General features: G+C 31.9%; 2 protein-coding genes across 2 annotated transcripts; both read left to right on the forward strand.

Annotated features, from left to right (window-relative positions):
• The first annotated feature begins 2,955 nt into the window (after positions 1 to 2,955).
• Positions 2,956 to 6,279, forward strand: LOC109341166 (exopolygalacturonase-like). The gene is made up of 4 exons (XM_019579005.1): positions 2,956 to 3,135; positions 3,543 to 3,830; positions 4,988 to 5,509; positions 5,907 to 6,279. The coding sequence occupies exons 1-4, from the start codon at positions 3,019 to 3,021 to the stop codon at positions 6,141 to 6,143; spliced, it is 1,164 nt and encodes a 387-aa protein (XP_019434550.1). The 5' UTR covers positions 2,956 to 3,018; the 3' UTR covers positions 6,144 to 6,279.
• Positions 6,280 to 25,468: 19,189 nt separating this feature from the next.
• On the forward strand, positions 25,469 to 26,628 carry LOC109341171. The gene is made up of 4 exons (XM_019579010.1): positions 25,469 to 25,658; positions 25,848 to 25,905; positions 26,151 to 26,323; positions 26,434 to 26,628. The coding sequence occupies exons 1-4, from the start codon at positions 25,608 to 25,610 to the stop codon at positions 26,611 to 26,613; spliced, it is 462 nt and encodes a 153-aa protein (XP_019434555.1). The 5' UTR covers positions 25,469 to 25,607; the 3' UTR covers positions 26,614 to 26,628.
• Positions 26,629 to 27,969: the final 1,341 nt, after the last annotated feature.

Consider the following 27,969-nt stretch of genomic DNA (forward strand, 5'->3'; position numbering starts at 1 on the left):
GACAAAACTTATACAAGTACCTTTTTTCTTACGCCTATTTAGGGCAAGGTTTCCGACTGTGATGTCGTGATTAGGGAAATGCTCAAAAAGGATAACATGATACCATGCAGCAAGGTCGTCTGACCGTAAGAGGCTTAGCCATGTGGTCGTCCAGGATATTCAGCGATGGTTCGTAGTGGTAAGGATCTTATTCCTCTTTTACGTGATGAAGTAAGATCGGGTCCCACATGAAACATTCATTTGGGAGATGTCTTAGGTTAGGCCGATCATATAAAATAACGATTAAAATATTTATTCAGCTAACCTCGGTTAGTGTGCATACTCATTATGGATAATGAAGTAGTGTAGAGGAAATTTACGAGAGACGAACGAGCCCGGATATGTTGAGAGGGACGACGTTGGCAGTGGTTCGTCAGCAAAGTCTTGAGGGTGAGTCTAGGTGAGACAAGTCCCTTGTATTACTGGATGAGGTATTCTGTTGGATCAGACACTTCTCACAACGCAAACTAGACGATCTCTGACAACCCCTCTTTGCAATCAGGATCAATGAGAGGGATGCCCAGAAAGTGTTTGATACGACACCGTCCTGAAAGGGACAGTTCTTTGGAACAGATCGATCATATATCCTTGCGAGGAATAATTTTGGTGCGTTCAAATCGGCTTGTTATGGGACCTGTACTCTTGGTTATTTCTGAATAGTATATTGGGAGGATAAGGATGGATGAAACAAGCATAACATTCATACATTGAGATTGTGGACTTTGATCCTCATAATCTGAGATTATAACATCATTCATCATTGTGCATTTTTATATGTGATGTATATATTGTGTTTATTATGCGTATCTGTTTGGATGTGATATTCCCTGTAATTCCACGCCGTCAATGAGTAATATTCATTAGATGTCTTACTTCATCTTCTTTCTGTTTGTCTTCTATTCGTGTTTTGTTCAGATGGATCATTCTGCCAGGATTCTGAGTTACCGCTTTTCGATGTCCCAGGAGGGGGCATGGAGGATTGAGGGAAACCGTTATACCTACACAGGCCCTTGTGTTTTTTGATTAATGTACCTGTGTAGGGTATTTATTTTGGAGTAGTTTTATTTGGGTGACGATTAGGTTCCGCCTTGTACTTTGTACCAACATTTCATGATATTCTAATGAAGTACGATTCAAAGTTATATGATGTTATATTTTTATTACCTTTAGGTAATGATGTTTTTGCTTTTCCGCATTGTATGTTACTTAAAGTGATGTTCCGAAAATGAAACGAATATAAGGAAATAAATTTTATATGGCATCATTATAAAAATAAAAAAAATACCCATTTTTAGCAAGGTTTTTTAGAGTAATTTTCGGGGCGTTACACCTAATAATAATGAAGAAGTTTTTAATTGTACATATTCATCACTTCGTAACTATATTGAGAAATTATTTGGAGTCTTAAAGAAAAGATAGAAATTTTTTAGCCGAATGGCAAAATATAGTGTTAAGAACAAAATCGATATTATTATATATATAGTTGCATTTACGTTGCATAATTATATTCACATAAACTCAACTAATAATCTGCTCTTTAATAAGTTAGAGAAATATCAAGATTATATACCGCATGATGAGCATATGGTCATATCAATTGTGAAACTTCGAATCAGACAAATTCTATAATAAGAGAAGAATGTGACAAGATTTCTCACTTATTATGGGAGCCAATGAGATAAATTATTCTCTTTTGATTAATATTTTGTGATGAATAAATTGTTTTACACTGAATTTTTTGTGATGTAAACATTATTCTTACATTTGGTTGTTAGATGAATGTATGAATTGTTTCTTTTAATAATATATATTGTCAGTGGTGAAAGAATATTATAAACATAACTTAATTATATTTTTCGAAAAAATATTGAAAACAATAAAAAAATATTAAAATGAAACAAATAAATAAAATATTATATGTCCAATTATAACTAAAATATAAAAATAAATGATTATTTTAAATTATCTATGTATTTAATTACTTCAATTAATAAATAATAAATAATTATTGTAATATCATTTTTGGTCATTTTATAAGTTTTAACCAGTTAACTCGTAATAAATAATCACATTACCACCTTTTATTTAAAAATTATACTTAATTCTTATAGAGATGAAGTTGGTGTAGTAAATATATAATATGTATTGTTCATATAGGTACAAAAAATATAGTTTATTTATATAATTTTACTAAAATTCCTAATTTAATTGATATCAATACATTTAATACATTTTACGCCATGCTGTTTTGCAATGGAAGAGGAAATACGAACAACAGATCAGAATATTAATTTTTTATGAATTTTCCTAAAATATATATATAATATTTACATATATATAAATATTGTATATGTAATTTAGTTTTATTAATATTACGTGGTCAAAATGTTAAAGGACCAAAAAATTTAAAATATATATTTAAACAGGAAAAATATTGTATTTTGCTATATAAAGTTCAAAAAATCTCAAAAAGAAACTTCACTTTTTACGGATTTCTTAATTAATGGTTTTCAAAACAAATATTACTCCCACCTTCCATTGATTTAATATTTTCCACTTTTTTTTTGCTTGTTATATATTACTTTAAGGAATGAAGAAGCAATTACTATTTTTTCATTTTTTTATATTGTCATACATTAATTACTCTGACTAATTCTCTTAGAAATTTAAAATAATGTTGACAATTCAAATAAATTAACATTATTATTAGAGATATTCTAATCAAAATACATTATTTTAAATGGTTCTTAAGACATCTAATAGAGGCCAACAATTACTCTTTAAAATGATGTTGATAAAAATTGAACTTTTTATATTTAGCATAGTAACATACATGGGATCTAACAACCATTTACTTTGACTATACATAAATTAGACCAACGTGTCTTATAATTTAGTATTTAAAACATCAGATTCATCTCTCCTAGATCAATTGTACACATAATATGTTTTAGTATTCTCCATCAAGCCAACTAAAAGATGACGAGATGGGTAATTCTGATGTGCTTATTGGTTTCAATCGTAGACGCACGCCGTCAACATTTCAACGTGAGAAACTATCAAGCAACGGCAAGTGGCAAAAATGATGATACTAAGGTAAACAATCATTCCTTTATCCTTTTTCATACAGATTTTTTCATTGTATTTTGTACTATCAATGATATTCTTTCGCTTTTGGTAAACAACTATTCCTGTTTAGGGTGTTGGTTGTCCATCTTATTGAGAGTTTGTTTGTAAGTTGGATTTTGGAGGGGAAAGAAGGAAATAAAAGGCTTGAGAGTCATCCCATACTATATTTCATGGCTCTCAAACCTTCATTTCTCTTTTTTTCCTCCAAAATTCACCTCTCAAACTAATCTTAAGTGTCAATCACAAGAATCAAATTCTGGAATCTAGCGATGTCTTACACTACTAGATCAATGTCTTGTTATCGATTCTTTTCATTATTTGTAATGAATGATTGAGGTAATATGGATTATTATTTTTCTCACTCTCTTGTAAAGGCATTTTTGACTGCATGGAGAGATGCATGCAAAGCGAGAGGAAGGGCAAGTTTTGTGATACCAAAGGGGACATATTTGCTGAATCCAATAGTATTTACTGGTCCATGCAGGGCTCTAATAACCTTTGAATTAAAAGGGACTTTGCTAGCTCCAATTAATAATCCATCTTCAGATACAACTTGGATAAATTTCAGATATCTTGATCGCCTAACAGTAAATGGTGGTGGCACATTGGATGGTCATGGAGCTTCAGCATGGGGACGAAAGAGTGGTAACCCTCTTCTTATGGTAAGTTTTTTTATTAATAAACAAACATTATTATAATTGTGGAAGAGTAACGTTAAATCTTATTAAATATTTTAGCCTTATAAATACCTTTATACCTAAATAATGCAATTATTTAATGAAAAGTAAACTGATAAATTTTTAGAACGGTGGTCCACAACTTCCTTTTATATTTTTTATTTCATAGGAATGAAATTATTGTTGGAAAAGTTGCAATGGGGCCTGTATTGGTTGTAGTGGCCACCAGATACTTTGTACTTGGTGTTATTTTAATCATTTCATTTCTTATATCTTTCATGTTAATTATTTGACTTGATCAACTTATCATTTTATTTCTTATATCTTCTATGTTAATTATTTAACTCAATCTACTTATTACTTTATTCCTTAAATTTTTTCCTTTAATCATTTGATCAGGACTCTGATCTAAAATTAATACAAAATGATAGCATATATAATTAATTTTACAACGGCATGTTCATAAGGCGTTTCATATAGATACTTCAACTTGTACAGATAACAAGGCAGTTTCACAATTCAAGTTTTTTCTCTTTCTGTGGACTAACCACAGTCCACAAGTTTGTCTCAGAAATCTCACATAACAATCATGTTGTCTTCACGTTATTCATTGAAGGGTAAATAATTAATAATTAATTTATATTATTATGTATAATTAATAGAGCTTTATATATATATATATATATATATATATAATTGGGTCAAGATAAAGTGTATAGAAAACAAAAGGAAAAAGCAAAACTATATGACACTTTTCTCATTTAAATATAATATAATGTTACTTTTATGTACATAAGGGAAATAAAAAATTTGTTTCTCCAATATAGGAAATTATTCTTTTCTATATGAATTAATACTTAAAATTTGATCATTATTACACATGAATGATGTTTTAGTAGAATAAAAAATCTTTATATAAATGGCGAGGAATCATTTTTCTTACTAATATTAGTAATTACCATTATTTAAATGTTAACATAGGAAATTATTTGTTTTATTTCCTTTAAAATTGGCTGATATAAATTTTAATTCTTGCCATTTCTTATCATACCTTTTTATTGTTACACTTTTTAATTGTTAAATTATTAAATTTACATGTAACAGTTGATAACATTTTTGTTTTGTTGAAAACATGTGATCAGGGAATGGGATTTGCCTTCGTCAACAACACCAATGTCAATAACATAAATTCTATTAACAGCCAAAATGCACACATATCAATGTTCCAGTGTGAGAACATAACCCTTTCACGTCTTACAATATCAGCACCTAGTCATAGCCCTAACACCGATGGTATCAAAATGGCTAAGTCAAAAGGAATAAATATAAAAAATGTACATATTGCCACCGGTGATGATTGTATTGCTATGATTACTGGCACCAAGAATGTGAATATTTCAAATGTCTATTGTGGTCCTGGTCATGGAATTAGTATTGGAAGTTTTGGTAGTAATACTGATGAATTCGATATTCAAGACATTTCGGTGAAGAGTTGCACATTTAATGGTACTAGCCATGGGCTTAGAATCAAAACATGGCCATCTGCTTTGAACCACCCTTTAAAAGCTTCTAATATTGTGTATGAAGACATTACCATTATTGATGTGGATCATCCCATTAACATTGATCAAGAATATTGTCCAGATAATAAATGTGGAAATAAGGTATGTACTCTTCTAATTACTAGTTCTACTACTAATTCTTTTACAACTTAAACATCTCATCGATCTTTTATAATTGCATAACTTAATTTTTTATTCTTTTATTGAGTTGAAGAGATTATATGCATAACTATGTATTCATTTGGAAAATACACTCCAATCACACCTTTTCAACATACACACATACATCTCAAACATGCTTAGGTGGTATTATTTAGATGTTATAATTAAATAAGTGACACCAAAATAAGATAGGGTTCATTCATTATAATAAGGGTAAAAGGTATGTCTATATTATATATTGATTTGTAAGTGTATATTTAGCATTATGTGTGTATATAATTGAATCTTATAAACTCTATATGTTTTGGACATTCAACTTATGATATTGTTGTTTTAGGTATCATCAGGAGTGAAAATCAGCAATGTAAGTTACAGAAATGTTAGAGGAACTTGTAAGGGTGATGTTGCAATCAATTTTAAGTGCAGTGCATCAAACCCATGCCAAAACATATCATTGGAAAACATTGATTTGGAGCGTAGAGGACATCATCACAGGAAAAAACCGTTGAAAAATTTATGTTCCAATGTCCATGGTGCTTCTCATGGCAAACAACAACCCGCAGCCTGCTTCTAATGCACCTCTTTCAGACAATATACAATCTACTCTCTCCTGCAATGTTCTTATCTCTTATATATTGAACGGAGGATTACAAAAAAGTATAATTCTAATTAATATATTCGACATTGTTATATAATTTCTGAAATAAATTACAGTCGGGATTGAGTAAATAATTTAAATGAGCACTTATTCAAGAAGTTTATTTGATATTAAAGGGAAAGTTATACAAGAGTGAGATTGTTAATTTCTGGCCTTTGGATTAAAACGAAATGTTGAATATTAATAACCCAAGTCAATACATTATATAGACCATTACAAGTTCCTAAATCTATAACTAGGCAATCCAAAGAATTCCTATCAATATCAGTTTGAATAAATTGAGGAATTGTATTCTACCAATTTGAAGATTTGGATGTTTCCAAAGTTAGCTAATTTGTCGGCGTAAGAGTTGCCCTCCCTGAAAATATGAGAAACCTTGAAGTTTATTTTGGAGATCAAATTTCTGCACCTATTCCACCTATTATGCAACTTCTAAGGCACCATATTTTGACCCTTGAAGATCTCAACAACTAACATAGAATCACATTCGAGCCATAAATGCATCCATCCTTGGTTATGAGCACATTCCACTGCCAGAATTGTTGAAGAAGCTCAGCATAAATCACATTCTGAATGTCAAAGTACATGGCAAAAGCTGCCATAAACTGACTCAACCCATTTCTGAAAATTGCACCTCCTCTAGCATGGCCAAGAGAGCCTTGGGCAGCCCCATCTCTGTTGACTTTGATCCAATCCCCCATTGGAGGGCACCAAATAACCTCAATTATTTTTGGAGCAGGGTTGAGATTAATAGGAACCTTTAGAGCTCTAAGTAGTTGAAAATCCGTTAAGGAAGAATTGGCACAAGACCTGCATGATAAACCTAAAAGAGCTATACCCACTTTGATATTGGTTAAAGCTTGATTATCATTTATTACTTTGTCCTCAAATATGTTCTTGTTTCTACAATACCAAACAATGTTGATTACATGAATAATACTTGCTGATAGAATTTCCTTGATTTGAGGACTCCAATTCATGTTACAAGCCAACAAAATGGAGTTGATGGAAGATTTGTCCAGTTGGATTGAGAAAGTATTGCCCAACCAATTCCACATATATGAAGCAAACGAGCAGTGCAAGAATAAGTGATCAGAGTTTTCATTTTAATCCCTCCAGAGATTGCACATAGACACTATCTCACATCCTATTTTCCTTAGATTATCATCGGTTGGCAATTTATTTTGAATCAGTCTCCATATTGTGAAAGACTTGGAGGGAGGTATAGCAGAAGACCATATTAGAGTACACCAATTTAATTTGTTAGCAAGGATTGTTAAATGAGCAACAACATTCTTCATGTTTAGGCAACCCTCAGAAGCTCCTTGCCAAACCACTATTTCTTGACCATTAGAGATTATAGTTTTTGAAATTTCCTTTGCAATATTAGGGAAGAAGTTCTTCAAATTTGAAGGAATAATCCACTTGTTGATTGTAAAACCAGCCACAAATGCATCCAGTTTTTTCTGCATCTCCAAAGGAATTGATAGGTGTTCAACTAGGGGCTTTCCTAATCAAATGTCCCTCTAGAAGTTGATTTGCTTACCATCACCAACTACCGATATGGAATTCTCCTGGACAGCTGACTAATTTTCTTTAAGGTCTGGCCATATTGATCACTTGAAGTATCTAGTGCCAACTTTTTACTTGTTATCAAACCTTTTTCTGCAGAAAACAACCCAGTCTTGATTAGATCCCATCATTTCCCAAGTTAACTTCAAAAGATAGGCTTTTTTTAGTAATGTTAGTGATTTTAATCCCAAACCACCTTCCTTGATAGGAGAGCAAACATTATTTCATGCCACAGTTACTAGCTTCCTGATATCAGTATCACCTGCCCATATAAAATTCCTCATGCTTTTATCCACCAGCTTTAGTAGTTGAGCAGGCCACTTATATATGTGAAAACTATATACAAACATGCTTTGAATAACTGATTTAACCAATTCAACTCTCCCTATAATTGACAGAGTGGACCCTTTCCAAGTAGCCAATTTTTGAATTATATTATCTACTATGGACTGCAGATGTATTTTCCTTGGTATCCCTTGAAACAAAGGGACTCCTAGGTAGTTAAAAGGAAGGGTACCAACACTAAAACCCAGAAGAGCAGAGAGATTTATGATTTTCCTAGCTGTAGTATTACTAGTGTAGAACTTGCACTTACTTATGTTGATTTGTTGCCTTGAAGCTACAACATAGTCATAGATGAGGCTTTTAAGGTTGAAGAGCTCTCTTTTAATCCCCTTGTAGAATATAAGTATGTCATCTGCATAAAGAACATGAGATGAAGTCTAAATTCCCTTAGGCCCAGATATAGAACTAAGTTTCTTTGACCTCACCAATGTAGAGATTCCTCTGCTTACCACATCCTCAGCCAAACAAAACAAGAGAAGAGAAAAAGGATCCTCGTGTCTAACTCCTCCTTTACAACCAAAGAAACCCACAACATGACCATTTACATTTATGGAAAGCTTAACATAGTACAGAATCACCTTGATCTAGTTGATGAATTTCTGACAAAAACCAAAAGCTTTAAGAGTACTCAGCAAGAAATCCCAATCAATTGTATCAAAAGCCTTTTTTATGTCAAACTTGATTATTAGATTGCCCCCAAAGGATTGGTGGTCCAACATGTTAGTTGCTTCTGAGGTAAGGAAGATGCAGTCATGAATATGCCTTCCTTTGATGAAACCTTTTTGCTCCTTGGAATCTATTCTAGCAGCAATGTTTGCTAATCTATCCTAGAGCAATTGGCCTATACTCTTTAGTTTTTTCAGCACCCTTGATCTTTGGAATCAAAACCACATTGTTTGCATTTATATTGGGAAAAATCCAACCATCCTTGAAGAATTGTATGACTGAATTACACACCTCCTTGTTGATAATTTCCCAATAAGTTTGATAAAAGGATCCACCAAACCCATCAGGGCCCAAAGCACCTTCATCATTCATGGAAAAAATAGTAGACTTAATCTCATCACAAGTGGCCAACTTAGTGAGCAAAAAAATTTCCTCCTCATAGACTAATCTAGGCACCACATTTTGAATTAATGAGTTCTGCATTGTGAAATTTTATGTTGCAAACAGAGATGTGAAGTGATCTAGAATGTAATTCTCAATCTCATTATGGTTTGTAAGGATTCTATCCCCCTCCTTAATCATGGATAGAGAATTAGTGACTTGCCTTATCCTAGCTGTCCTATGGAGAAAACTTGTATTTCTGTCACCACTAATCTGTGAGTTGATCCTAGCCTTTTCTTTCCAAAATAACTCCTCCATGTCAAGAGATTTTAAAAGATTTGTTTGAGCAGCAACCTCTTGCTCTATAAGATCATGGTCATCATCATTATCATTGATGCAAGCTTGAAAGTACTCAACCTCTTGAAGACCATTGTTAACCTTGAGCTGGATATTTCCAAAAACATTAATGTTCCAATGTCTAAGATCCTTTTTAATTTTCAGTTTTTGAGATAGAATAAACATAGCACAACCATGGAATTCATTCCTCCAAACCCTAGTTACAACTCTTTTGCAATCAGGACGCTCCTGCCACATTTTATGGAACTTGAAAGGGGGGAATATTCTAACATCATTATTTGTAGAGCATAACAAAATACGGTGATGATCTGAGGCAATTCTGGGAAGGATGGAACAGGTAACCATATTCCAAGTGTTTAGCCAATCATCATTACATATGCTTATATCCAGTCTCTTCTCAGTTAATGCATTTCCACTTCTCTTGTTGGACCAAGTGAAGTCAACCCCCTCTAATATTTATGTGAATCAAATTTGCACAATCAGTAAAAGCCTTGAATTATTCAGAAGATATTCTAGATGGAACTCGAGCTCCCCTACACTTATTAGCCCCTAGAACAACATTGAAATCCTCCAAGCAGCACCAAGGACCAATGTTAGCAAGTAAAAGATCATGGATATCAAGGCAAAGATGTATTTTATTAAGATAGTATGTGTGGGCATAAACAACACAATATTAATGCTTTTGTTTTCAATTGCAAGAGAATAGGATATTATTTGAGATGTAATTACCAATAAAGTTGGAGAAAGGCCAATTCTACAAGCCCCCACATAGAAGGCAATTGAGTCCCTTTGTCATTAAGAGCAAAGATGAAAATACCCAAGCTATTCCAGAATGAAGCCTTGATAGAGTTAAGTGAAACCATAGGCTCGGCTATAAACAATAAAACATGCTTATTATTTAGGAAAAATTTCTTCAAAACTAACCTAGTCGTGAGGTTTCCCAAACCTCTTTAATTCCAGTAAAAGACTTTCATTGATCAAGGTTTAGGTATCCACCCTTTCAGGTATTGTGAACATTCTCAGATGTTCTTTCTTCTTCAATATCTTTTTCTGAGATTTGCTTAATATTGTAGTGAACACTTCTTCTTCAGCCACTTCCCCGTCTACCTCCTTTTCTGCCCATAGCTTACCAACAATTCTCATATACTTTGTGGCATTTGGGTTCTCAGTTTCCTCAGAATCTTGAACCACAAAATTATCATCTTGAAACTTATGAAAAGATGAAGCCACTTTTTCCAAGGAGTTTTCCACCCTAGTATCAGAATTTGAGACATCCTGAGCATTGATTTTATGAGTATCTTCTAGAGAGATTTGCAATGTTTCCAGATTTTCTATATTGATATTACTCATGTTCTCAATATCCAACTCAATGATGAAATCATTGTCTTTGCTAACCGTTGGGGCCTTGCCTTGATGGTTAGTCTTCTTAACTACAACTTTGACACTATCCTCGGGAAACACTTTCTTGAGTCTTCTACATTGAGATCTGAGATGACCAATAGTATTACACCCTGGGCAGAATCCATGGACATTCTCATATTCAATCCCCACAAAGAAGGCAAAGCCTTCCCATTCCACTAGTATTTGCTCTGGAAAATCTGCTTTCAAATTGATCTTCACTAACACCTTGGAAAAATGTCTGAAAGTTCTATTATTTGTAGCATCATCTAATGATATGGGAGTTCGAACACCTCCTGCAATGGAAAAAAGGATTCTTAGACTCCAGTATTCTTGTGGAAGACTAAGAATTTTCACCAAACATTGGCTATGCGTTTGTTTTTGTATGCTCAGGTTGAAATCAGGTGTCCAAAGGAAGAGTTTAAGAAAACCTGGCTTGAGACTCCAAGAACCTGTAGCACAAACCCTTCACATGTCTTCTATTAAAGAGAATGAGAACTAATAAAAACCTTTCCCCAAAGATATCATATTCTGTTTACCCACCATGTTCCATAATGAAGTGAGTTTCATTTTCAGATTTGTAAACTTGATTGGGGTGTCACCCTTAGCTAACATCAGTCTTCCATGGAGGTGGATTTGCACCTTTTTATCCCTGCTTGGTACTCCTCCTAATGGATTTTTATGGCTATTGCATTACCTTTGATGCAAGGTTGAGGTAGTTGACAGATTGAGATTTCACATGCTTGTTGCACTGCCTGTGCAAAAGATTTTTTAATTTGTTCTAAGATTTTTGGAGCTAGATGAAACAGATTCTCTTATTCTGTTAGAAAACTCAAAGGGACGAATGGTAGTGTTTGATTCATAATGATGAATGTTAGATTCCGAGAATGTGGTAGTGATTCATAATGAATGTTATATACCACTTTTAAACACTCATATGTTCATCTCTTTTGCTTCTATTGATATATGTGTATGTTTATGCATCACTTGGAATAATCATATTTCTCATTAGCTCTTCATATCTATTCACCACTTCTATTTTTGGTGGAACCCTTTTGTGACTGCATATCCTTTGCCATGCGTCTCTTTGCAACTACAATTGGAAATTTGGGCCAAGCTCATGTGTCCCGTCCGCATTTATTGGGTAGGCAGGGCAGGGCATAAAAAACATGCTCAATTGCCCAAAATGTTCGTCCAAATTGCCCTATTCGTTTGTGGGCATTTTAAATAGGCAAAATGGGTGGTAAGGGTTGAAGTAGTGAAGCTTATAGAGACAAATATGATTTATCCCATATCTAACAATACATGGGTGAGTCTCGTGCCAGTAGTTCCAATGAAGGGGGATGCTTGTTATCCCAAATGAAAAAAAAATGAATTGATCACAACCCCCACGATCACGGGTTGGAGGATTGTTGGTGCAACAGAAGCAATCTTGCGCAACGTTGGCCACAAACATTCAAATAAAGTGCATAGAATAAATAGAAGAGAAGAAACAAGAGAATTTGGTAACAATGTTCGACTAATTGTGCCTACGTCCCCGGGAGCACTTAGCAACTACCAAGATATTATTAGAGAATAAGGATTACAAACCCTAGCACACCCATGGACCCAATTGCCCATGGGGTGTTTCTATTTGGTGCTTATGTCTTTGTACATGATGGGTTCTATCGGCGACTTATCAAAGATTTCTCGAAAATTGTAAGGCCCCTAAGCAATTTGTTAAACAAAGACTATCCCTTCCACTTCGATGAGTCTTGCTTGAAAGCTTTAGAGGAGCTCAAGAGGAACCTAGTCACTTCTTCGATAATCATAACACCTGGTTGGATAATCAATTTTAAAATTATGTATGATGCGAGTGATTATGCTATCAGAGTTGTGTTAGGACAACGAAAACATAAAAAAATTCATGCCATACATTATGCCAACAATTTTTGAAATGCTCCACAAATTAACCATGCAACAATTGATAAAGGGTTGATGTCCATAGTGTATACACTCAAGAAATTCTATAGCTACCTCATAGACTCAAAGGTTTTCATTTACACTGACCATGTTGCTATCAAGTATTTGTTGAGTAAGTCAGACTCCAAACAACGACTAATCTACTCGGTTTTGTTGTCAGAAGAGTTTGTCTTGGACATAAAGGATAAAAGTGACAAGAAAATTTTGGTTGTTGATAATGTCTCGAGGTTGATCAATATTGACATAACCACAAAGGAAAGGAAAATAACGGAAGAAAAAATTTCTTCAGGATGCTACTCATTAGTTGTAGAATGATCCTTATCTATTCAAAATCGATGTTGATGGGTTGATCCTCTAGTGCATATAATAGGGAGAGAATCGTTGCTAAGGTTATCAAATTTGAGCTTTAATGGTCCATATTTTTCAAGGATGCATATTACCATTGTAGAGTTTAGTGCTTGCCAAAGAAATGGAGGAATCAATAAGTGGAACGAGATGTTGTTATGCAATATTCTAGAAGTAGAGGTGTTCGATTGTTGGAGCATCTACTTTATGGGACCATTTCTATTTTACCATTCAAATTTTTACATCCTTGTGGGATGGAATATGTGTTAAAATGGGTGGAAGTAATTACCTCTCCCACTTCTGATGGCAAAACAATTATGAAATTTCTTAAACGAAATAGTTTCAACTATTTTGGTACATCACGAGTTATCATTGGTGATGGAGGCTCTCAATTCTACAATGCACATCTTGTCAAAGTTATGCAACATTAGGGGTGAAACATAAGGTGGCTTCACCTTATCACCCAATAAATGTACAAGTTGAGGTGTCCAACCGAGATATCAAGTGAATTTTTGAGAAAATTGTTTCATCATCTTGGAAGGACTGGTCCTAAAGTTGGACGATGCACTTTGGGCATATTATACAGCTTTTAAAACACATATCGGGTTCACTCACTATTAGCTCATGTACGAGAAATCTTTCCATTTTCTCGTTGAGTTGGCCCATAAAGAATATTGGGCACCGGAGTTTCTCATTGTTTTACGAGAGCTTGGATGGTGACAAAAGATTGACTCACATACACCAACTTGAAGAATTTAGGCTGCATGTCTATAATTCATTTGAGTTATACAAGGAATGTATAAAGAAATATCATGATAGCTAGCTACTCAAAAGAGACTTCATGTAGGAAAACATGTCTTACTTTTTCACTCTTGATTGAGGTTTTTCCCATGGAAGCTAAAATCTAAGTGCCTTGGTCCTTTTGTAGTCAAAGAGATCATGTCCCAAGAGGCTATTGAACTAACAAACCTGACCACACGAAAGTCTTGGGTAGTGAATGGACATCACATAAAGCCTTATATGGATGATGACATTGAAATCTCATCACTATTACTCACTTGAGTGAGCCGTTACTAATCACATGTCAAGCTCTTAACGTTACACGAATGTTGGCTGGGAGACAACCTAATTTATTTTACTGCTTTGTTATTTTGTACTTAAATGTTTCTTCTTGTTCATATTGGAACTCGATTGGTCAATTTTAGAGTATATTTTCTTAGATTGAGGTATGTTCAAGCTCCGCGGAGGGGGTGGAGCATTGAGCTTAGTTGGAATCAGTTCCAATTTTGTGACATTTTCGTTTCCCTTTTTAATTTATAGTTGTATCTATTAGAATATATATGTGTGTGTTTTTCTTTTAGACTATTTTTATCTGAAATTCTGATTCATTTATAATTTAGTGTAATTTGATTAGATATCTAACTTTTATGAAAATATGGATGCTTAATGAATGATTGACTTTTTGACATGGTGTGGTTGCACTCATATATGTTTAGTTTACGATCATATATACCTTAGCATTTATAACATAAAGTTGTGTAAAATCACGAGGAATGTGATATGTTTAGTGGTGTGAGTTATGAGTTGATACACTACATACTTGTAATTGATATTATTAATTTGCACTGTTGATTTTGCTTGAATCTCTAATTATCTATGATAGTAGAAAGTTTGAAAAGGACGAAGACAATTTTTTCTTGAAATTTAACCATTTAGCTAAAAAAACTTACCCGAAATGCATTGTCTTTTAATAGTCCCTTAGAGCCTTACATATTCTTATTAATATATAACCCTTGAGCTATGACTGAAAATAATGATCATCTCCTAATTCTAATAGGATAAGAGAGTTTGTGTATATTGTTATACATTATGGCAGTATTCAAGTTGGGGACATGAAATAGTGTATGTAAAAAGTGGAAAGAAGCATAATGTTATGAATTTGTATTTTAAATCATCATTATCTAATAAAATGAAATATAAAATCCTTATAAAAAGGAGAATAAAAATATGAATAATAGTGTAATGAAAGTAAAAAGGTTACACAGGAAAGTTGATACACTTGGGTGTTAATGAATTTGGAAGTTGCTCTCTTAGACTACTAGGATTCTTGTGTCTGGAAAAACCATGTTCTTTGTACCCCAACCACATTACAACAATAAGAAAGACCTTTGTATTATATACTATTATTGATGATCATGAGAGAATATCAAAATGACTTTGTTATTTGTTCAATGTATTCTAATGAGAGACACACTACTTCATAGGGTGAGACAAACACTTTGAGAGTATACACTTCCGGATTTAATGAAATGTGAATTTTTCATGTGATGAACTGTTATATTGGTTCTACAACTAAATTTTATAGGCATAATTTGAACAACATCCATTGCTTTGAGTCTTGAAATTCCCTATTGTACTTGTCAAGTTATGTCAATAGCATCCTTTTGAGTTGCATGCCTTGGTCATTATAATATGAGTCATATCTGTGAAAATTAGAGTATGATATTGAAAAACTCCAGCTTTGATTTTTGTTTGAGGACAAACAAAATTCTAGTGGGGAGAGTTGTTAAGTGTCAAAATATCATAAGTTAACTATCAAATTTATAGCACTTTGACTATTTACTTAATCTAATTTGTTGGCTAATTGCTCATAAATATTTAATATATGTTAAATTGTCAAATATCACTCTTGAAGTGTTTGTGCAAGTCAAAATCGAAGAAAAAAATGCAAAAAATAAAATAAGTTCTCGGGCTAAAACAGCATAGGCCAAGCGTAGAAGTCATGCTTAGTGGATCAGGCAAGCTCTAAAGGGCGCGCTAAGCGTCAGTTCCACGCTCAGCAAAAGTGACAGCATGCAAACCTGCATCCAGCGCAATCCTGAAGCTCAACAAAAACAATGATGAAAATTTTACAAAAATTTCATGCCCAAGCTCATTGAACTCTCCACACCTAGCACAACAAGTACCCACGCCAAGCACAATCTAGCTACCTGAAAGGTCGAACCTGACTATACAAAGCGGAGCACTTAGAAAAATTGGCTGCACTAAGCGCACAAGTTAGATTTCAAACTCTTTAACTCATTACATTGGTATAATTACTAGACATATGGTTGCATCAATTTGCCGCTTTATGCATGTTATTATTTTGGTTGCTATATATGGAAATAATTCATCAACTAAGTAACTCTCAAACTTTTTAATATAAACTACTAGACATAGAAGTGTGTTAACAGTTCATATATCTTCATCTTGTTAACTTATCTACTAGACATAGAGCTATTTTAATAAGTTACTAATAATATGACCAAAACATTAGCGATTAATACATTTGAGGTGTTGCATTAAAACTTAATTTCACATGTATAGACTACTAGACATAGATGTGTGTGTTTTGTGAGTCATAAATCTTCGTTTGTTTGTAAAGTTATTAGACATATAATTTTATTACATAAGCTACTAAATTGACTAAGACATTAGCTTTTAGTATTTTTGAGGTCCCTTGTGTAAATGAGTCTTAGCTTAATGAATTAGTGTTTCCGAGTCAAATGTGTATTAATACTAAATAGAAAATCAAATCCCAACATATTTTTGCTTACATAATTTAATCAAATAGTAATCTCAATATACTTGAACAGCCAGACAAACAAACATCTTTTGAAAATAACTTGGAATAACAATCTTTGGTTTAGAGACTAATATATAGTAAGTCTTTCTAGATTTTATAACATTTTTATACTTATTTGTGATACTCGATTTAGTAATTTCAAAAACCAGCTTAGCGGTTAGCACTCTAAATCCCTCTTTGAATAAGATCAACAAGATGTTGGTCTAGTAATGTAAGGTTTCACTGGATCCTCAAGATCAAAAATTTGGTTCCTATGACCGACATTTGTTGGGAAGGGTAGCCACGAACCCTGAAAAGGATTATTTCCTTACCCAAAAAAATGAGAAGATACCCTGGTAGTACCAAAAAAATCTTTTTTAATTGATGAATGGCATTAAGCTAATTGGGGTGTGTTCGAGAAATGATTGATTGTCCATAATCACATTGTATTATTATGTTTACCTTTTTTATGGGATGAAATGGAATTAACTTTATGCGCTCAAAAAATTGAGTTTGTCTCATGGCAAAAACACCACGAAGAAGAGGAAGAAAAAAAGGATCATGAAGTAAAGAGTGAAGCATGTTATATTTTTAAAAAATATAATTGAAGCAGTTGGTTATAAAATTTCAAATTTTATTTTCAATAGACCAAATAAACTCTCCATGCCTTTTCCAAACACTTAAGAAATAATCAAATATAAATTTTCATTAATGATATTTTTTTTATCAAATACAAAATGTTAGCTGTCACGATTCAATCCTCCATGATTATGAGTTTCACAGCTTAAGAGGATGTAAAATAAAATTTTGATCACTTCCAATTAATTTCCAATTTCATTCTTCAATGCGTTTTTTGTGGTCAATACATAAAAAATATTGGTTGTGAACATGCTTCTCTCTTCAAGAGATAGCACAGATAATACAAAGGACCACAATTATTGACCAATTCAAAAAAAAAAATTGTACAATCAAAGATATCTCTCACAATTATATTTTCAAAATAACAAATTAAAAATTTAATAAATTTTGCATTAAAGAAATTGTATAAATTAAAAGCAAATTAATAACAGAAAAGACGACAATATTGGCTACAATTTTTTAACTCAAAGCAGAAAATAAGATATGACGTAAGCTGTAATCTCATAATTAGATTCATAGTATAATTAATTTAAACATTTAGTTAGTATACAAATATTTTAATTTAATTAATGAATATTTTAGTTTTCAACGAGTTGTTATTTATTTATGCTAAGTTATTTATCATTATTGATAAATAAATAAGTATTTATTACTATATATATTAAAAGGAGTAAATAAAATATGGAAATAAAAATGAAATCACAAAAGAGGGAATCATACCCAACTTATCGCAAATATGGAAATAAAATAAAAAAGAAATAAAAAAAGAGGGCAATCATACCTAACTTATCGCCACGTTTCAGAGAGGGGTTAATGCTGAGGTTAATGCTAGGAGCAGAAGATAGCTTAGAGGTTGAAGATTTATGTAAATTGGTGAAGAGCATAGAAAATAAGATGTGATTTTGGAGAAGTAGTAGGTTCAAGAGTTTAGAGATAGAACATCTAGTTGTTTGATTGTGTACTAGGACTGGAAAGCCAAACGGCAAAATGAAAGATGAAAGAGGTTGGATCAGACTGTGACCAGAGAGCCTCCCGTATATCTAATGTGAGAATTCACACTTGAATAAACTCAACAATTTCTCCCTCAAGTGTGGGTAACACACTTTCGAGTTCGCTCCCCCTTGATTCATGGTTTTTCCTATTTATAAACTCTTTCACTTCTTCCGCATTCCAATGTAAGACTTCACACTTGAATAAACACAACAACCCCTTCAAAGGTGGGTAGCACACACTTTCCAGTTCATCCCCCTTAAGTCCACCATGTCTCAGTCGAACTATCAGCTCTGATACCACTTGTTGGACCAGACTGCGACCGGGGAGCCTCCTATCATCGGGGACTTCGATTGTTACCGGTGTATAGGAAGAGTGGAGAGCCACAAGTCAGACACCAAGTCTTGAAACAAGACCTTAAGGCATTAGTTTTATGAGTACTTCATACTTCTAAAACTCTTTCACTCCTCCCGCATATCCAATGTGGGACTTCACATTTGAATAAATCCAACAAAAGTCAATTGAATTTATTCGAGGTTGATAAATAGGGAGCGACTCACTTAAGAACAATGTGTTATACATATGATTGTGTCCAGTCTGATCAAAGGATTTAATCGATCATATCAAACCTATTAGACCTTATATGTGATCTATCACGGTTTGTTATCTGATTGGGGCAGTGACAGATTTAAGATCTGAAGGCATGGTATGATACCTATTTAAAAATTAAAACATTAAACATCATTAACTAATATCAAAATTAAAAGATTTAAATATATCTAATCAAATAAGTTATATTTTCATTATTGATCTCTATGCGACTTCATATTTTGAAAATGTTGAATTATCAACTTGTTGCTAGTGTTATCGAATATTTCTCACTTAATATAAGTAAGTAAATAGTTTTTATTTATACTTCTCTCATTCGATTATGCAACTTATTTTTCATAGTTGAAAAGACTATTTCCTTAGTTATTGTGAAAATAGGTAAAATATTGTTAACTTCAAAAGAATATAAGCTAATGAGTAAACAATATGTTAACAAACAATTTATCTAAAAGATTATTGGTTCATTTTAGAGAATCAAATTCAAGACTAATAAATCTCAAGTTGATTATCAAGCACAACTAAATTAATTGAACAAAAACCATGTGGATAAAACTTTGTAAATTTAATCAGTTTTAATATATCAAAACTATGAAATAAATTGATTAGGCTCAAACAAGAAACAACTTCATATTTGTTTTATAGAAGTGGTCATAAAATTCCTTAAGTTGCATATCCACAATAGTATAAAATTAATCAATATGATAATAACTACTTTTCCATGAAACATGTAGTTTACAAAAAAAAATAAACTTGTAGAGTTGTAAATAATATGCATATTTTTAAAAAGCGGGGTGTGCATTTGTGCATCCTGAAGTGCATGTAGCATCATTAATAGACTCCCGTATCATAATATTAATATATGGAGAAGAATTTAATACATGATTTTTTAGAAGGTATCCCTCTTGTAATGAATCTATAATCACTCATGAAATCGTTGGTAATTGATTGACTTTAAGATCATAATCATGAGAGTAAAATTAGTTCTTACATCTAAAAATATTTTTTATGATTTTTCAAAACCAAAAAAAGTATTGTAATACTCTAAAGGAAAAAATTAATTATTTGATTCTAAAATATAAAAAAAAAGAATTAAAATTCTCTTTTTTTAGGTAAAAAAATTAGTGAGTTTATATAATCCTAAAAATTATTGCAATACCCACAATTAAGTAAAAAAAATTATAAAACCACATAAATGGCCAGAATATCCTTTCTATTATTATTATTATTATTATTATTATTATTATTATTATTATTATTATTATTATTATTATTATTATTATGTTATTTTGAAATTTTATATTTTTATTGTCAAATTGGGTGTTTACAATAAAATTTTGAAATGGGATTGCAGAATTAAAACAAAATGCAGAAAATAGAAAGAGTAAATTTTCAACGTGATTGCAACTAAATTTGATAATATTGTTGTTATAATTTCAAAAGATAGCATATATGTTGTCTGAAAGGGATTATTGTATGTGCAATTGCTTGTGATTTGTTTAAAAAACATTTTTAAGTTAAAAACTTAATAATTAAATATTTTTATGATCAATCATAAATAGAGTAGTACATTTTTTAGAACATAAGATGTTCACCGGTTTCAAAACACTTATGATTTGATTTGAAAAAATATATTGGCTGAAATTGATATTTGATAAGTTCAATCTAATTGGTTCATAAGATATTAGAGCAATTTATCTATTTCAATGGAATAAAACAATAAAGTTTTGATAATATCTAACATCTAACACACAGCACATTATCATGTCTAGGCACATCAATACTAGGTTGAATTAATTATAGCCTAACCTACTATTTGAACATCAAAAATTCAAAATCGCTCTTTCTGTCAAGCATTGATGAAAGAAACATACTGTAATAACTTATCTGTCATAATTAATTGATTAACTCAAACAACATGAGATCTATCAACCATAGTAATTAATAGTAAAAACAAAATCCAGAACATGAATTCACATCAAAGATTACAAGAGCTTCATGTCTTTATCCCAAACAAACAAATTAGATCTATACATAAGTACAAAAAAATCAGTCACATGATGCATAAATTATATATCTGGAAAAATAAATTCCAACTTTCAGCGAGAAATATTTCACATAACATATGGTTATATAAAAGGAAGATTCGTATAAAAATTGTTAGAATATATTGTAAGAAATATGCCTATTGTGACATGAATGGATATATTATTTTATTGTTTGAATGACATAACTCTTGGATAAAGAGTCATCAATGAAATATTAAGACTCTAGGAAAAGAGCCTATATATAGTGCTCGATGGAAGCACTATACTAACAAGAAAAAGGACCAGAAACATTGTCCCTATCTTTGCCCATAAAGATTGTTCTATCAGTCATCACTTAAGGAAAAGCATAGTAAGAACGGGAAGGAGATAGAAGAGTTACTCTATAAACCAAGAACACCAAACAACAATTAAATGGAGGATCGTATCGTCATGGGTAAAGATTAGTAATATGTAACTATTCTTATGATGTGAAAACTATGATTTCTTAAGATCCATTTACACATGACTTCCAAATAAAGTTTACATGTGGTATCAGAGCACTGTGTTTGAGAATTTATAGTTTTCCATTAATGATGATATGATCTTGAATGATGTTTTTGAAATGTATTCTTAAATGTTTAGAGAACTCATATATAATTATTTCCGCTGCATTATAATAAACAAAGCCCATAAAAAGAACATATCATTGTTGATTGTGCTGTTTATATTTAACAGAAAGTAACTAAACTTATTATATACATTCTGCACTATTTCATATTACATGTTCGTATCTGCACTATTCATTCGGCTTTGTTTTATGAAACATGACTCTACAAAAATCTATTTTAGTAAATGAGGCATTATTACTAATGTTACCTAACGTGCTTTTGTACTTATATTTTAGAGAGAGTTGTTATTATTATGTTCTATGAAGCATGGATTCGTCAAACATCCTCACGCATCGGTGTCCGACACGTATCCGATACGGATACACTCAGATTCGCAAATGATACATATCCATAGGGTATCCAAAAATTAAAAAAATAAAATAAAATAAATAAATATTAAGATACGTATCTGATTCGTTTTCAATAAAATATAGGATATATGGATTCGTTTTCAGTAAAGTATAAGATATATAAATTCGTTTCCAATAAAATAGGATAAGATAGATTCTTTTCCAATAAAACATGATAAGATAAATTCGTTTCCAATAAAACAAGATAAGATAGATCCGTTTTCATTAAAATAGGATAAGATATATTTGTTATGGTGGGCAATGATTTTAGGATAGATTCGTTTTCATTAAAATATAATAAGATAGATTTGTTATGGACGACAACAATTTTAAACTTCCATTATATTTTTTACTTTGGATATTTTGATTTACACTTATAATTTTATCATATTTTATGTGTTTTTATTATTTTATATGCGTATCCTGAACGTATCGTATCCTGTATTTTGGAAAAAATGCGTGTCAACGTATCGGATACGTATCGTACCCGACACACGTATCAGTATCCGTGCTTCATAGATTATGTTTGCCTTTAATATTCATGTATATATAAAATTTATGCAAACATAAACAGTTATGTATTGGAAAGAAAGGCTAACAGGATATATGTATATTATTACGTTGATATATATATATATATATATATATATTAGAGAGAAACAGTAAGTATATATCTTATATGTAACGTTAACTAATATATATATTATTAGTTTAACATACATTTAATATATACATTAATAGATATGTATTGTATATGTTGTCTACATATATAACATTAATAGATTATATTTATATATATATATCATAAATTAATAGATTATATATCTATAATTAAGTTACAGTTTTATTTGAAATATTAATGTAATTATTTTATGAATATGTATGTAACTTTGTAATTTATGTACAAGTTTGACACTCATATGTATTGTGAATAGCATGACTTTAGGTGTTTAGAATTATTCTATGATAGATTTGTTAATCACCAAAGTGGTCAAATCTTTATGTGAATTAATTCCAAATTGTATGATCATATTTCATTTGTTTGAAATTATTGTATGATAGATTTGTTGGTTTACACTACATAATAAAAGGAAAATGGACACACCAATTTAGCAACACTTAGTGAAACTGTGACAAACTTAAAATTGAATATCAAAATTGGTGTGTATCTAGATCGGGCCCGTTGTAAAATAAGTATGGAAATGACCCATACTTTCATCTCTCCATTCTTACTGTGAGAAAAAGCTTCAACACCTCACTTCTTCCATCACCATAACTTCTCCCATCATTGCTTTGAGTTTCTTCAAATATGCATCATCATTCTCTCATCACTCCTTCTTCTTCGCATCTTGCAATCGATTCATATCCTCCATCGAGTCTTCTCGAAGCTCCAGTTTCCTCAACCGTGAACTCCTCGCGGATTTGAATGGGTGATTTCTTGAGTTGAAGCCATAGGTTAGAGCTTCTTATTGTTCTAATTTTCTTCTTGACTTACGAAATTTGAATGAGTGATTTGTTAAAATAGAGAAAATATAATGAGAAGTTGGGGTTTGAGAGATTGAATTGTAAAAAAGGGCTTAATTGAGTTACCACATGATTGAGATGAAATCAATATGAAAACATAGAACAAATAGTCGAAGATGACAGAGAAAGAGTGAAGAAGACGAATTCGATTTATCCCCTGATTAGCTTTTGTTGTATGTGTTTAGGTCACTTAATTAGCTTAAGTGTTGAGAATAATTGGAATTTATTTCCATTTTCTTTAATCCAGGTTGTTATGCTAACATGTTTTATCCCCGAATTTTTTCTTTCTCCTTTATCTTCAGGGTTTTACTCTTGAAGATGCTCCAGGATTGTCAGTGAAATGAGACTTCCATATTCATTCAATTTGGGGCCAAATATGATGATTGAGAGTGGTGCTTTCAAGGGAATTATAAAGTTCGTAGGGTTTTGTATTTTCTCTTCAATCATTTGTTTGCTTCAATTTTACCTCTGTTCACCTTTTAGCATATGTTATTACTTATTAGCATTTAGGATGGTTGATACTTCGAAGCACACCATGTGTTTGATAAAATATTCAAATGAGTGCAATTATGGTTTTTGTATTTTGGTGTTGAAACTTGGGGTTCACACTCCGATTGTAATAGTAGAAGACCTGAATTTTAAGGTTAACTAGGGTTTTAACGTCTCACTTCATAGATTTTTATGGAATTGATTTATCGCATTTTTAATTTCCCCGTTTAAATTTTGCTTTCCAATTATTTAAGTGTCAAAACTAGGTTTAGAATTGATTGCTTTGTGGTTTTTGGAATATGTTTTGGATTCAATGAAATAGTGATAGTGGTTTTGAGTTAGTATTATTATGTATATATATCAAGTAAATCCAATGGATGCTTTTGATTTAACTCATAGGCTTCTTCTTCTTCTTCTCTTCCCAAATAGAAATTCTGTCCAAACCATTTGATTGCACAAAACCCATACTCTCATATATATGTATGTTGATTGCACAAAAATGTTGATTGCACAAAACCCATACTCTCATACATCTTTACAAGTTTAATCAATTATTGATATTGTTATTGAGACTCTTCCAGTCACTCTCTATTTGTTATTGAGACCTCTGATATTAATAATAAATATTATTGATTTTGAATCTCAAAGAATTCTGTATTTTGAAATTCCAAATATGAATAATGATAGTGTTGGTTTGCAGAATCAGATTTTATATATTGAATTGAGCATGAATACTTGGATCTAATTAACCTATTTTATTTATGTATGAGATTACGGGAAATCAATTGTGTTATTCATATCTATTTCAGGGCTTGATCCCTCTGGCTAGACTTTTGTTGACTCTTGGAGGAACATTGTTCTTAGCATTTTGGCCGTTGATCCTCATAATTGTTGCATCATTTTCTGCTCTCTACTTTGTAAGTTGTTAACCTTACTCTCACTATTTTTCTTTGAAGAATTAGATTTGATCCTTTACTTTTCATGTGGCAGTATTTTGGGTCGACATTCGTCCTGATCAAATTCAATTGAAGTCAACATAATTGTAAGAAAAATGTTACAGCCATAGAATTGATGTGAGTTGAATTATATATGCATTTATTGTATCCAACCTTATACTCTATGCTGGAGATTGGCATGTAGAAGTTACAGGAAATTGTTTATTTCAATTTTATTCTTCTAAACATTGGGTTTGTCCAAGCAAAGGCACATGTTATCACATATAAAGGAAGTATTGCTATTCATTACGAATTGCAGTCATTATTTTGTATTTATATGAATATTAATTTGCAAAGTATGCTGATTTCATCCACTATAGCTGCATCACCAGATTGATCAACCTTATAGGATGGTCACCTTATCACATTTGAATAGATTTGAGGCTGCTGGTTCACATTTTGATGCATCTAGATTCTAGTTGGAGGTTGTAACTGAGAACCTACACCATCAAATGAGATTTCATGGAACTTGGACAAAATAGGTGGATCAAGAGACCCAAAACTGTCTTCAAGGTTAGCTGGCTGCACTCCTGAAATAATTTAAGTATGTCTTGGACTTACTTCACCTACCTTCTAGCTAGGAAGGGATGAGAAGAACCCTACTCTATCATAATTATAGGCATAGTTTCTCCTTATATATAATTGACATATCATATATGTGTCACACATACTCAACCTTGTTACTTTTTTATAACTTGGAAGGTTGGTGGGAGAGATTGGAGAAAGCAAGATGTGGGGGGCAAAAATTATGGAGCATTAGGTTCGTTATCAACAATACTTAAGATTTAAAGCTTTTAATTTGATTTTATTGGTACAAGAGAGCATATGAGACAACATAGTTTTGTTCCATATGTGGACATATATATATATATATGTATAATATTGGGTGCAACTCTTAATACATCTTCGATTGAAGGTATCTTATATTTTATTGACATACTAGGAGAGAGCATGTAGATTTAAACCACTTTGGTAATGTTGATGGTTCAGTTGGATTATTTTCAGGAACTGATAATAGCAAAGGTGAAAGTACTGGTCGAATCTCTAATAAGAGTATGAGTACCAATTATGAGAATGAGGCAGTGGAGCCTAGCTACTTCAGCTCTTCAATCTATTATGGAGGTCAAGAAAATTATTTCTATACAAGCAGGACCATCACTGAACCCCACCATGTATTTGTGAGTGCCATAATTCTCATCTTTATATATGGTTCTTGTATAAGTATTTTATATATTGAAAAAGTGACATTTCATCACCTACGCTAGCTAATTTGGCTTCATCTTGGCAGTATAAGAAAGGTGAGGAAGATGATCCAAATGGGAAAGATTCAAGCACCGCTTCATGGGCTTATGACCACATCAAATCAGTTTTTAAACTTCCATTATATTTTCTTTTGTTTCCACCAATTTGTTCAGCACTTTATGTGTATCAAGAAATATTTAGTTTGATCACTTTGTTTTTCCTATGATGTATTTAAATGTGACATTTATTGTGATTGGAACTATGCAGTAATCTTTCCAAAACTCTAAGCATGATGAGAGACTTTGAGTTCCTGGGGAACAAAACAAGACAACCTTATATATTGTAAACAAATGTGTTCTCTAGTGGCAAGGGTTACAAAGAACAGAAAATATTTCTTTGGTTTGATCCTACAAAAGAATACCACAGATACTCCATTCCATGGAGCTTGTATCAGATTGTGTAAGTAATTCATTCATTCACCTCTTGGTTATGCAGATAAGAATGAGACAACTGTGTTAGAATTGATATATAATTATGGTGTCACTGAATACTCCAATGGAAATGCTTATGCACAGGTTAACTAGTTTGTTAATTATATTACCTTACTTTATTGAAGCCTAAACATATTTTCTACAGTTGTCTGTACAACTTGATGATAAAATTTGTGTGGCATGTATCATATTGTTGTTGGCATTGACGATGTATACAAGACTGTAGAGATAGTTAAGAAAGTCATACAAGAACTCGGAGTGAAGATTGTTCAGGAACCTGGGCCCCTTCCCAGCCTTAAAACCAAAATCACTTCTTTCTTAGATCTAGGGAGCTGGAAAAATGTAAGTGTCCACTTCCTATGATTTTACCTCATTAAGTAATCCTACCATTGCACCAAGTGTCACTAATTGCCTCAAGGGTATCCCACTATCCCACATATGTAATTTGATGTAATCTTTTTATCTTAATCTGTGTGAATTAGCCTCATAATGATTTACAAATAGGGAGGGAGGAAGTTGTTATTGGTATAAAATTATTGGTGTTGATGGAGGGCATTTCACTCTGAACAAGTTCCATATGGAACATTTCAATTATAAGCAGCTGTTCTGATTCATTTTGCATACTCTATGATTAATCTAATATTCAAGTATTTTGCATCTTGTTTACTATTAGGAATTATGAATGTTAAACTATGTAAGAGCTGTTATTGTCAGTGATATCCTTAGCAAATACTTAGTTTTATTTACAAATTGATTATTATATCAGCCAAGCAATGTATGACCAGAAAAAATGATTGAAAAAATTGGTTGATTAAAAAAAGATCAAATTGATTATCCTTAGCAAATACATAGTTAATTAACACCTTTGGTGGAAATCCTGTTTGTACAGCTGCAGGATTGGCTGTTTCAAAGTGATAGAGAAAGAGAAGCTTCAAGAAAACGCATTTGAAGTGTTTTGATGTGGTAATAATAAACAAAACATGCTTGTTGTATAGATAATTTGTGTGTGTGTTTTATCCGTTTGCTGAAAGGTTTTGGAGAATAACATGATTGATGTGGTAATAATAAACAAAACATGATTGCACACTACT

This window comes from Lupinus angustifolius, unplaced genomic scaffold (genome assembly GCF_001865875.1).
Source record: "Lupinus angustifolius cultivar Tanjil unplaced genomic scaffold, LupAngTanjil_v1.0 Scaffold_385, whole genome shotgun sequence".
Taxonomy (NCBI): Eukaryota; Viridiplantae; Streptophyta; class Magnoliopsida; order Fabales; family Fabaceae; genus Lupinus; species Lupinus angustifolius.